The 13,112-nt window shown below is 49.6% G+C and overlaps 1 protein-coding gene across 9 annotated transcripts in view; it reads left to right on the forward strand.

Moving 5' to 3' along the window:
* Positions 1 to 13,112, forward strand: part of Ak8 (adenylate kinase 8) — a 116,175-nt gene that overhangs the window by 56,331 nt on the left and 46,732 nt on the right. For 8 of the 9 annotated variants that reach the window (XM_087652607.1, XM_087652606.1, XM_087652608.1 and 5 more), the window contains exon 11: positions 6,661 to 6,802. In XM_087652607.1, the coding sequence (XP_087508733.1) occupies positions 6,661 to 6,802 (142 nt within the window). Of the gene's footprint in view, positions 1 to 6,660; positions 6,803 to 9,372; positions 9,482 to 13,112 lie in introns of those variants that run through there. The other variant, XM_087652605.1, reaches the window with a different exon arrangement.

Below are 13,112 nucleotides of genomic sequence, written 5' to 3' on the forward strand. Positions count from 1 at the left end.
GCCTAAGATAGGAGCTCGTTTATCACCATCTGATTTGGCATGAGGATTTGGAATAGGGCCCCCGTAGAGGGCTGGCCTCCACTCTGTCCTAACTTGGGGTTAGCTGACATGTGAATTCCTGAAGACTGCTGGCTGGTCCTCAGAGCCTTGCATCGGGGGGTTCTCCCCCAGAGCCTCTTCCATATATCTCTGCTGGGGCTAGCATGACCAACCCAGATCCCTCAGCTGTATGCTTTGTGCTTTGGGTGGTAAGTGTGGGGCATGCGGGGCTGGCCATGCATCTCTCCCTGTAGTCCCTGTGTGGCTGGCTCTGTTTCTCACACATGTACTAACTTCAGGTCCTTCAGCCTTCTGAAGCCGTGGTTAGCTTCCCCTAGCACCGTATGGACATGGGCACAATGCAGGCTTCCTGGTTTTACTCTTGTAGAGTTCTAAAGGCTTGACAGAACTTAGAGCTTGACTGGGCCACCAAGTATTCAGACTGGCTGTACGTCTCCCAGCTCTGCCACCCGTTATCTGTGCAGCTGCAGCCAGGTGGCTTCTTCCTCTTACGCTTCGGTTCTGGGACACTGCTGTCACCATGCACATAGGATCATTATCACAATGATGAAGTGATTTACTACTTGGCTTAAAGTGAACATACGTGTTCAGACAAGAGCTTGGCTCAGGGAAGGAACTGGAGCACACTTCTGGTTACAGACACCCACAGCGGCCTTCTTCTCTATCCAGACCACAGGACTCCTTCACCATGGCTATCGGTCTTTATCACCAGGGTAACAATATCCAAGATGCCAGGAGGATGTAAGAGGAATAAGCTGTTTCCAAGCTACATGCTTGTGGTGCAAGGGATTGACTTCCGGGACTTTAGCACATCACACTTTCGTTCAGTTTACACACGCACACACGCACACACTGGTTGACCTGGTCTTACTTTCTCAGATTCTCTCAGGGCCCATTAAAAATGTAAAGTGGGGGCTGGAGAGGTTGCTCAGTGGTGCATGGTTAAGAGCACTGACTGCTCTTTCCAAGGTCCTGAGTTCAATTCCCTGCAACCACATGGTGGCTCACAACCATCTGTAATGGGATCTGATACCCTCTTCTGGTGTGTCTGAAATTAGTTACAGTGTACTTACATACATAAAATAAATCTTTAAAAGAGAGACAGAGACAGAGGGGGTGGTAAGGTGGGGGTAAGACCAGCCGCCAAGGTGTAGCGCACTGTGTGGCTGGCTGAGTATGTTCTCACATCATATGCTGTCTATATGAAGTTATAGAAGACAGAGACGAACTGAGATGTCCCAGCTATGGGTGTGTTGGCACCAGCACCATGTCGTGTCATCTAAGTAGGCATCACAGAGCAGGAAGTTGCCAGGCTTTGAGAAGTGAGGACCAAAGTAGACTCCAGAATCCACAGAGCTCAAGGCTAACATACGGTTCTGGCTAGGAAAGCATTGACCTTCCCAGGAGCCATTGTTTTCCAAGCAGATGGGTTCATGGTTAGGGAACATGGATGTGGGAATAGAGGCCTCTCACAGGAGAAATTGTGCCATTCGATGGAAGACAGAGAGCTGAAGATTTTTGTGGTAAATAAGCCAGACCCAGAAAGAGATATATGGACTCCTCCTCCTCATATGTGGACTCATTTTTGAAAGTAGAATCGGTCAGACTGTTTGGGAAGAGGGAGGGGCCGGCAGAAGGTAAACAGATGTGTGTGGCTAAACCACTGTGCACTGATGAAGGCATAATAAACCCACAGTTTTGTAAAATTGGTTTGCACTAATTGTTTTCAAAAAGAAAAAGGCTTCAGAATCTAATGAAACCTTAGAAGACATTTGGTCTAACCTTGCACTTGGGGTCCAAGGTCTGGCAGGACGGGATGGTCTGGGGAATGTGAGTTTGGTTTACTAAAGAGCCAGAGAGACCTAAAGGCTTTTGTTCATGTGCAACTGCAGGATGCAGCAGGCAGAGCAACCCAGGTTTCTCCTTACCTCCCTTGCAGTTTAGGAAACCGCTAGCTGTAGGCTCACTCAGGTGCAGTACCCACAATTGGACATTAGGTGGCAGTGCGTAATAAACAAACAACGTCTTTTCCAGGAACACTGGGCACCAGGTCCAGTTATTTCAGGCCCACCTTCGGGCTCACATGCCAGTCTTGATTCTGGTGACATTATAGGGAGGATTTACAGGTCATCAGTGCCACAGGCAGCACCATCAGGAAAGTGGCTCCTGGAAATGGCTGCTTTTCTTTTGTTTACTTAAACAAGAGTTAGAGATTCCCAAGACCTAGGCTAAGCCTTGGAAGGCATCTAGCACTTTCCCTCTCTGGAGCATTGGGGTATATGGAATGAAAGTCAAACCTAAAACAGCCCTCTTCTCTCCAAGATCCTTGTTGCTGTTGTTGTTATGGTAGTTAGCTCTCCCTTCTTGGTGACTCAGGAGGGACAGAGTGGAGACCCAGGGAGTAGAGTACAGGGGGAAGGAGCCCTATTCTGGATGGCCTACCTTCAGGCTCACATGCCAGTCTTGATTCTGGTGACATTATGGGGAGGACACTGGCATCTATAGTGTTCCAAGAAGAGCTAAGGGAGGAAAGAAATTACAGGAGCAGCTTGAAGGAAATATGAGGGGTGTGTGAGCACAGGAGTGGGTGCGGGGGAGGGGTGTGTGAGCACAGGAGTGGGTGCGGGGGGAGGGGTGTGTGAGCACAGGAGTGGGTGCGGGGGAGGGGTGTGTGAGCACAGGAGTGGGGGCGGGGGGAGGGGTGTGTGAGCACAGGAGTGGGTGCGGGGGAGGGGTGTGTGAGCACAGGAGTGGGTGCGGGGGAGGGGTGTGTGAGCACAGGAGTGGGGAGGGGTGTATGGAGGGACACACTGGTTGGAGAGGGAGTTGTAAGGGAGTGTGGAAGGAAGGTGCGACTAGATATTTGATGTAAGTCCGTTAAAGCTCTTTCAGAGGTCGAGGAGGATCAAAAGACTCAGACTTTGGTGGCTTCCTGGTTGGATGGACTGCAGGGGCACTGTGGTCTGCTAACACCCTGGATATTGTCCGTGGCTTGCACCTCCTCTTGAATAGGCTAAAGTTGACATGTCAGACCCATAGCCAGAGAGGAACCAATGTCCTGGTCCATACCACGAGTGGTCACCTCAGGAAGCTTTGTTGTCCAATCTGGGGCCTGAAATTGATGCTTGCAGGAAGCCGTATGTAGGCAGAGAGTTTAACCACAAGCCCCTAATGCAAGACCAGAGGCTGGCCAGAGCTCCTGGGTCTTGGTAGGTGCCCTTCTGGGCCTGGAAGCACCCCAGGAAACTCATGTCAAGCACACCCAGCCCCAGAAACAGTGAACTGAGATTTTAATGGCCCTGGAAAGAAAAGGAAAACAAAAAAACCAACCAACAAACCCAACTAACCAACGCCGAATGGAATGATGTCATGGAGTAATAGACCACTCTTGTCTTGCACTCAGCTAACCTCGGTTGACAGGACGTTCTGGGAAACTAGCCCTTGGCAGTGGCTGGTATGAAGGGTAATATGTTAACTGTCAAGCCTAGAAATCAAGCCTGAGGCATCTGACTTAATGGTGAACGACTTTAGACGGAGAAAAATCTCTGGGAGAGGAGGATGAAGGATAAATGTGGCTGGTATCAAGGGAATTTTAAACTTGCAGCAGAGCAACTCCGTGGAATCTGGTCTGAGGAGCTCATGCCGCTGAACCGACTGGTCAGAGCGTGCAGGCTTGGGCCAGCATGCCAGTCCCTGCAGGAAGCAGGCGCTTGTGAAGCAGAGACACACAGAAGTACCTACAAGCCTCCTACAGACTCTTGGGCCACATCTGGGGGTTTTCAAGGTTTACCCTCCACACCCAGACCGTACCCCTCTGCTGGCTGTATGGAGGGTGGGGCAGTGGCCCAGAGGCAATGTCCTGAGGGTCTGCCTCTTGTCCTCTGCCAGCAGTCTTTCTGACTCCCTTCACCTCAGTCCACATAAGACAGCACAGTCAGGGCCCCAGAAGAGATCCCTCACAATACACTAAGAGTTGAAAAGAAAAGATGGCCACTCGCCTGGGCTCTGTAGCCCCTTGGAGACTCTGTGGATTTTGATGCTCCCCATTGAACAAGGATGGTGGACCTTGCCAGGATAACCCAAGATGGGCAAGTCTGGGCAAGCCCCCATCATGCCAGCCTCCTGACATAACTTCCCAGGCTGCTAAAACAAGAAGACAGGAGTTCCTCCTCATGTGGGAGCCACCTGATGGACCTAAGGACAGCATTCTGGGAGTCTGTCCCATGGAACAAGTCACAGCGGCCAGTGCAAGCTCCTGCAGACAGAAGTTCCTCTTCTAAAGAAATAACACATGGGACTAGGAACATGGCTTATTACATGTGTAATGTTTGCCTAGCATACGTGAAGCATACATGAGGCCGTGGATCCAATCCCCGGCACCACATAAGCCAGGAATGATGATTTAATCCTGGCACTTAGGAGGTAGAGGCAGGGAGACGGAAGACAAGAAGCTCATGGATGTTTATTAGTTACGTATCGAGATCCTGAGTCGGAAGGAATGGAGGGAGGGCGGGAATTCTTTGGGGACAGTGTCCAGTGTTCTGAGCCCATGCAAACAGTACAAGCAGTGAAGAAAGAAATCCTGTCCCAAAGTAGAAGGCCAGGCTCCTGTGGACTCACGTGAATGTGCACACACACTGAGCCCCCTTGATTGTGGATGTGCTGTGACCAGCAAATTCAAGTTCCTGCCTTGACTCCCCTGGTATAATGGACAGCGACCTGGAATTGTGACCTAAAAACACAAATCAAACCAAACCAAGCAACCAACTAAAACAAACAAACAAATCAAACCTTTATCCTTTAAGTGGGTTCCTGTCAAGCCCTGAGAGAACTCACTGCAGGGCAAGCTGCCACCCTATCAACCACCCTGGACAGCCAAGGGCTTTGTTTCTTTGTTTGAGACAGGGTCTCCCTACATATGACAGCCTTGAACTCCCAGAGATCCACCTGCCTCTGCCTCCCAAGTGCAGGGAATAAAGGTATGCACCACTGTACTGGCTGGAAAGCCCCTCATCGAAGGAGATGTACGTCCCTTGGAGTACAGTCTGTGGGGTTTTCAAGACAGGGCAGCACCCAGCAAATGGTGGTGTGCAGCAAAGTGCCTCTCACTCACTGTCAGCCTGTGGGGCCTCGCAAAGCATCAGAAAATGCTCTAGGGCCACTTGCTGGACCCACAGAGTTTTGGTGAGAGAGGAACCTTGCAGAAGCTTCTAGAGAAACATCCAGGCATCCCCCCGCTTGGGGCCCACATCCACGGCAAACAGTGGTAATATTTACCGAGCATTTCTGGGGAAATGAGTGCAAAGCGCGGGCGATGCCGTGCAAATTGCCAGGACGCAGAACATTAGCAACATGGAACATTTAATGAGTCTAGGACGAGGGTATGAGTTTCAGGAAAAGGTCACTCGCAGCAATGTAAACAGGCTTCTCATATCTCCTTGTGCTGGGAACTTGTTTCAGACTCCGGGTTTAAGCAGAGCGGTGATTCTGGAGAGAGAGATTGGGTTTGCACAGAGAAGGGGAGGCTCTTGGTGAGACCAGAGGGGTTGCTGGTGAATTCTAATCCACTGAGGCCAATGGGATGGAACCTTGATGTTATTGGAAGGAAATTAAAACACCAGACCTAGAGTGCTTCCATGAGAAGCATTTGACGTGTCCCAATCCTGTGTCCCTGCACCCAATTTCATATGCTGACTGATATGGAGGTGGGAGGAGATAAGGCACGAAGGGATGATTACGTCGTGGGATTGAGCCCTCCTTCCAGGGACCAGTAGCTAAAATTACATGCCATGCCACGGAAGCTTGACAGGCTGAACTCAACCCCTAGGACCCGCACAAAGGTATATAAGAGATATGACTCCATATAATTCTGTCTGACCTCCACTTGCATCCCTTGAGAATGAGACCTGGGCACTGGCTGGAAAGCTGTCAGCTGCTGACAGCACAGAGTCCAGCCTCAGTTCCCAACCCCCACACTTGGCTCACAGCCTTCTGTAACTCGGGACTCCCTCTTCTGGCCTCTGAGGGCACCAGGCATGCATGTGGTGCACCAAAGACATTGCAGACAAAATGCCCAGACACACCAAATGAATTATAGGTAAATAATAAACAAGAGATCCCCAGTAACAACCCACCCAGGAGACCACACCCACCACACGTCAGATTCTCAAAGGCATACTCTGAGTGGTCTTTCTTCTGAACAACTCTCTTTGTCTTGATCCTCAGACTTAAGCTTGTGCTAAAACACCTCTGTCAATATCCACAGAAGGTCCATTATTCAAGAAGGAGCAGGGAACTTATCAGCTAGAAAGTGCCCTCCTCAGACAGCACTCTGCCCTAAGCTTGGCCTCTTAGTCTCCAGATCTAAGAGCCCAATCCTCCCCCTGCTATGTTTCTCAGTTCCTGAGATCTTGGTTTAGTTGTCACAACAGACCAAGATGGTGTCTTGCTAAGGTCTGAAAGGTGAACTCGTGCTGCTGGACCACAGAGCTTCCAGGTAGTCCCCAAGAGGGCTCTGCAGAGACCTACCCTGGAGTAGCCATGTGTGGCCTGGGAGGTCAGAAAGCTACAGGATGCTCTGTCATCTGTTTTCCTCTGCAGTTCCAGACAGTATCATCACCAGAGTTCTGACTGAGCGTCTGAAGCAACAAGATTGCATCCAGAAAGGGTGGGTGCTGCACGGCTTCCCAAGAGACCTGGACCAGGCCCGGCTGCTGAACTCTATGGGCTACAGTCCCAACAGGTGAGCTGCCTTCTCTGAGCCCCAGCCTCTCCTGAGGCCCTGGCAGTCACTTCCCACGGAGGTTCTGGTGGTGGGTGCCAGTTGTTTCTGGTGCACTGTAGCAGGCTGTGTCATCCCATCCCATGCCTCCCACTCCCTTTGCCCTGTGAACTCTGACAGGCTAAGGTTCAAATCCTGCTTGGCTTGCCCTCTTGCTTCTGGGTTGTGGGTTCGAATTTTATTTAATGTGTGCCCTGGCCCCATCCACATGCATGACCTGGTCTTTGTGAGTTCATCTGGAATGGTTAAAGAGTCAGTGAAATCTAACCAAAATTGGTTTAAAATGTAAAATGAAACGTTTATAGTTAACACTTATACATAGGTAATTTCAGTTTGCTTCTGATAAATTATTTCTCCACCAGTGAAATGACTAAAGACAGAGACTAGGGAGGTCACCATTGAAAAAGAGGGTGAGGGAAGGGAGAGAGAGAGGGAGGAGACCAAAAGGTCTTGATTACTCAGGGAAGAGCCTATGGGGAAAGGGCAGCCCAGCTCCTGGGCTGGAAAGTTCAAGGTTGGGGGCGGGGTGTGCCAGGTAGGGACTGAGGGATGCTGGGAGAACCTGGAGGCCAGGTCTGCTTTGATATGTAAAATATGCACCCCAGTCTCTTCCCAGGGTCTGAAACCAAACAGCTACAAACACTACATTTGTGATTTAACTCTGGTTTAGAATATATGTCTATGTAACTTGAGTTCAATTGTTAAAAATAGATCTGCTAGGAAAGCAAGGTTTAAACGGCAACCATGTGACTTGCCTCCATCTTGTCTAATGACCTCACCAAGCATGACCTCATGGAAGCAACGGCATGCCTGGCAGCCATCTTTACTGAGGTTAACCGGTGCATGCCATGTGACTTCACCATCTTAAGATGACCATGGGGCATAAAGCAACAACTGTAAAACTTCCCCCCAGTCCCTTAGGTTATCACCGCATCTCTTTTTAGACTAAGGAAACAACAACTAGTCCCTAGAATATTTTGGATGGGTATGGACTTCTCCGATGATAAAAATTTAAGATTACAAAGGTCTACTCAGATTAACAAAAGCTGGCCGAGAGATTTATACCTAACTTCCTATGTTTTTGCTAACTGTTCAACACCAGATGGATGAAATAAATAAGTTAAGGGAAGACAGGACTGTTCCTAGGTATGGTGGAGGGAAAAGTTTATTGTAGATGTATGCCAGCCATACCCTGTAACAGGGAGGGACTGAGGGATGCTGGGAGAGCCTGGTGGCCAGGCCCACTGTGATGTGTTCAATAGGCACCTCGACCACTTGTCCTGGGTTCGAGACTTAACAACGCTCGACTTTCTTAGGTCCACCTCCGTGCTTTCTGATCCCCATGTCTATTTCCCAATACCATCACACCACTGAGCCATGTGCACGTGTGCGTGTGTGCTTGCATGCCTGTTGCATGCTTTGTGGGTTCAGGGGAACACACTCAGGTGTGCTTACTGTCTCACCGGCCTTAGCTGAATTAGTTTTGTGACATACTTCAACACCATGTATCGCATGGCCCTCTCTTACTGCTCTTTATATACGGGGGATGGGGGGAGGATGGATTTATCTTACATGGACAGAGGGAGGGCTGCCATGGGAATTGCCTTGGCTTATCAACTGCTCTGCAGGACCCTAGCCTGCTGGAGACAGGGCCAGCGCTCTCCTGGGGCACACACTTGGAAACCTGAGCCCATTTCTAGATGCGATGTTGTCTGTTCTTGTTGCTGTGGAGATAACTGGATGAGTTGTCTTGTTGCCGTGGAGATATCTGGATGAGTTGTCTTGTTGCCGTGGAGATAACTGGATGAGTTGTCTTGTTGCCATGGAGATATCTGGATGAGTTGTTTTCATGCATTTTAACTTTTTACTTTTTTTTTTTTTTGGTTTTAAAAGAACAGAGAAGACATTGTTTCTTGCTTTTTAATATGTTCTCTAGCTCCTTTCTAGAACTTTCTAAGTGTCTGCACCTGTCACTCTCCAGGTTTCCAGGTGAAGGTGATGGACCCTTCACCTCTCTTCCTTTCCAGTCTTGATGTTTGTTGCCCCTGTAGAGCAAGTGGAGCCAAGTCACCAAATGGAATAATTGGTATAGTTGAGCAGATTAGAAAAGACCCTGGTAAATCTCATAATTGAGAACAGGAGGCATTTAAATAAGGTCCCGACCAGGTTTCTGTTATGGAGCACATGACCATAACGGCCCACTAAAAGGACCATGACAACTGGTCATGTAGCATAGAGCCCAGAGTCCTCCATGCTAATGAAGTATCTCGATGGGCTGTCTGAGGGTTTAGCCAATGAGCTTCCCTTCCTGGGCATCCTTCCCTGCAAAGGTATTCAATCCCTGGTCCACCCTGAGTAAGTCCTATGCATCCTCATCTGCCATGAATAAGCTGTTTGGACAAGGAAGGACTGTCTCCTTCATCAAGGACTTCCACAGGGGAGGGTCCTCACCATACAGAGCCGCTCCCGAGTCTCCTGTAGGAGGCCTCCTGCCTCTACATGCGCTGCCTCATTTGTCCTTGTCTCCACAGCTCCCTCCTCACTGTCCTGTCACTCACTGTCCTGTCACGTGCATTCCCAATCCACTTACGCATGGACATGAGCATGGACTCTGAGTCTTGGTGAGAATGTGGTTTTTATCCTTCACAAGTTCATCCATTTTCCTGACAATTTCGTAATCTCATTTCCTTTTATTGGCTGTGTCTGTGTTCTGCATTCTTACTGCACACACGACAGCTGACGGACAGCTCTCTGGTCTCATTGCCATTGTGAATACAGCGAGCTAGACAGGGATGGCCACGCATCTCTGTGGTTGGATACACACAGAGGGTGTGGTGGGTATGTACCTAGTACTGGTGTGTCTGGGTCATGTGGGAGATGTATTTGTGATTTTTTTTGAGAAACCTCTGTGCTGGTTTCCATAATGGCTTCCCTATGTTACAGTCCCTCCAGGAGTGAATAAGTGTTCCTTTCTTCCTACATGGAGTTAAAATTTTCTACACAGGCTGGGCATGGTGGTAGACATCTTTATTCCCTGCACACAGGAGGCAGAATCAGTTACATAATCTGTGAGTTTGAAGCTAGCCTGGTCTACATAGTGAGTTCCAGGCCCAGGCCAACTAAGGCAATATAGTGAGACCATGTCTCAAAAAAAACCTAACAGACAATGACAGGATAGAAAAATATGCCAGCTGTACGATAGACAGGACTTCACACACACACACACACACACACACACACACACACACACACCCCACATCTAAAAGTTAAATTAAGGAAACAGCAGGGTTATCCTGAACTACACAGATGAGTCCAAAATTATCCAATGAGCCCTCAAATTCATGAGGATAGAAGTCACAGAGAGGCCGGACAAGGGAAGGACCTGGCACATCACTGCTGGCTGGAAGACTGGGGGCCCCTAACAGTTCTAGAAGGAAAATAATTCTACAGCCATCAGTGAGCACCAGGGGAGAGCCACCACCCCAGACCCATACAGATCCTGCCTACAGAGGCTACCTTAGTATTTCCAAGCAATTGAGGTTGTTAGGGTAGCAACGGAACTGACACACCTCAGGGCACACGTGTGAAGTCAGTGACACTGGTCCTCTCCTTCAGCCATGTAGATCCCAGGGATCCGACTTGGGCCATCAGACCAGCACCTTTATCTGAGCCATCTCACTCTCTCTAACATGTATGTTACAATGTCATGTCATTATACGGTCTAGGCAGGGTGTGTTCAGATCTGTACCCTCCTCGTTCTTACTGATGTTCAAAAACTTGCCCATGGTCAGCCCCTTAAGGACCAAGTGGTTGCCAACTTCTCCCTAATATGGCATTTCTTTCCCTGTTGGTTCGCTTTTAGGGTTGGGGTCAATCCCCCTCCATCTTTAAGCCACCACCTCAGGTCTGTTATTTAAGTCAGGGTCACTATCCCTGGTCGGCCTCAAACTCATCGTCTCCCGGGTTTCAGAGCTCACTGCCAGAGCTGGCACGTGGCCTTTCTGCCTGCTTTTATTGTTTCCTGTGGTTCTGCCCGTGTGGTCTGGTGCTGTGTTTGTTACTGTGTGAGGCGCTTCTCGGAGGCTGTGAATGACACACCTGGGGGAAGCACCTTAAGAGAGGTTGGGTTTCCTTTTTCTCACTGTTTTGGGGTCAGGATGTGGTCACTGAGCACCATGGGCCTGGGCAGGACATGACGGGGGTGGGAACATGTGTGGGGAGTGTCTTTACTGCCTGTGGCCTGGGGACGGAGTATAATTTCAAGAGGCACAACCTAAGTGACCTTTCCCTGACTAGGCCCCACCTCCTAGAGTTTGCAGAACTTCCCAAAACAGTGCCCCCAATTGGGGGAATCAAGTGGCCAACACAGGATCCTGCAAAGACAACTCCAGTTCAAACCACAACAGAACACACTGGCAAACAGAGTCTACTTCCAGGCTTCTGTATGTGTGATGCAGGGCCTCGTGGGTCCTGGGCTGCCCTTGAACTCCCCATATAGCTAGAATTTTTTATCCTCCGGTCTCTACCCTCTGAAGTGCTGAGATTGCATATGTACAACCTGCATGTATAAAGCCCTGGTTTGTGTGGTGCTGGAGATTAAACCAAGGCTTTCTACATGTTAGACAACCACACCTCTAGCCCGCCAGTCTTAATAGCTGTGTGGAACCAGCCTGCTCTGCTCTGGCCTAAGTGCTGCAAGTAGTTAACTGGGAAAGAGCTGACTTAACTGGAGGACTCAGCTCTTTGCTTGTTCGTTCTTTCTTTCTTTCTTTCTTTCTTTCTTTCTTTCTTTCTTTCTTTCTTTCTTTCTTTCCTTTTTGTTTTCCTCAGAGCTAATTGTTTTACTCAGAGCTTTAAGTCAGATGCCCCAGCAGGTGAGGCTCAACCCCTGTCCTCTGCTTTCTTCACTGTGATTGACTCAGAACCAAACAAGACTTTGGGAGGAGAGTGTTTTGCTTACACATCCAGATCATGGTTGACCGTCCATGATTGGGGAGAGTAAAGGCAGGAACTTAAACAGGACCATGGAGGAGAGCTGCTCACTGTCTTACTCAGCCTGCCTTCTAACAGAACCCAGGATGACCTGCTTAGGGGATGCACCACCCACAGTGAGCAGAGCCTGTCTGCATCACTCGACAATCAAGGAAATGTCACATAGACACAGGCACTGAAAATCTGAGGGAGACATATCCTCAGTGTAGGTTCCCTTCTCCCACGTGACGTGGGAGATAAGTAGCTTGTGTCCTGTTGACAAACAGTAACCAGTCCAGCTTTCCTCCATGGATCCAGTAAGACACAGGAATAATGGTAGGAGACAGAGAAAGGAGGAGAAATAACAGTAGAATGGGGCGGTCCAGCCACCTTGTGTTTACCTCAGGTTGCCGACAGGAGCTTTAATGGCAGGGTTTTAATAGAGGAGGAACAGGAGCACAGGAGTTAAGCAGCCTTGGCGAAGGTGTGCTTCCGCCAGCACTGTGCCAGCTCAGGCCCCACAGTGATAAGGTAAATCCAGCCTGTGTTCCTTGGGATGATCCGCCCTGGGTGCAGCCTCTTGCAGTTGTTCTCCTCGTGGGGCCTGGTCAGCCCCGTGAAGCTTTGCTGCCCCTGCAATCCAAGGGTAACTGGAGCTTTAGGACAGTGGCTGGAGACCTGTAGATGCTGGGGGGACCTGTGGCAGGATACTGTAAAAACTGACAGCAGACTGCTTTAGTTACTAGTGTCTCAGCCTCTTGTGCCTTGAAGGAGATGAGATGGATGAGGTAGATCAACGCTCCTTGTGACTAACACTTACACAGAGCCAAGCTGCAGACTGGCCCTAGCAAAGACAGACATAGAGCAAGGGCAGAAGGGCCAGTTCTCATTCGTGTCCCCGTCACCTCTGGGCAAGTGAGCAGCTCAATGGCCTCAATTTCCCACTGGCCAGTTTCCTTTGCACATGTTTGTTCTTTCACGAGGGTCAGTCCCTCAGGGAAGCTCACAGAGTCTGCAGAGGGATCTGTCCCTTCCTGTTTTCTCTGGGTGACTCCCATTGTGGTCCTGTGTGGACTGGCTTCACTCTTGTGGCTGTCTGGAGCCTTCCTTTGCTAGCACTAAGGGAAGTCTCTTTGTCTTTCTTCTGAATTGGAGTTGCCTCCTGAACACACTTCTCCCCCTCCTCCCCTCCCCCATTCATGGACAACAGTTCCCTCTACCCCTCTACTCCTGATACTAGATACCCTTCCTCTTCCAAAAATGGACACTGGCCTTTACCTTGTGCTCCACTTTGAGGGTA

Source organism: Rattus norvegicus, chromosome 3 (assembly GCF_021556685.1).
Source record: "Rattus norvegicus strain SHRSP/BbbUtx chromosome 3, alternate assembly SHRSP_T2T, whole genome shotgun sequence".
NCBI classification, from domain to species: Eukaryota; Metazoa; Chordata; class Mammalia; order Rodentia; family Muridae; genus Rattus; species Rattus norvegicus.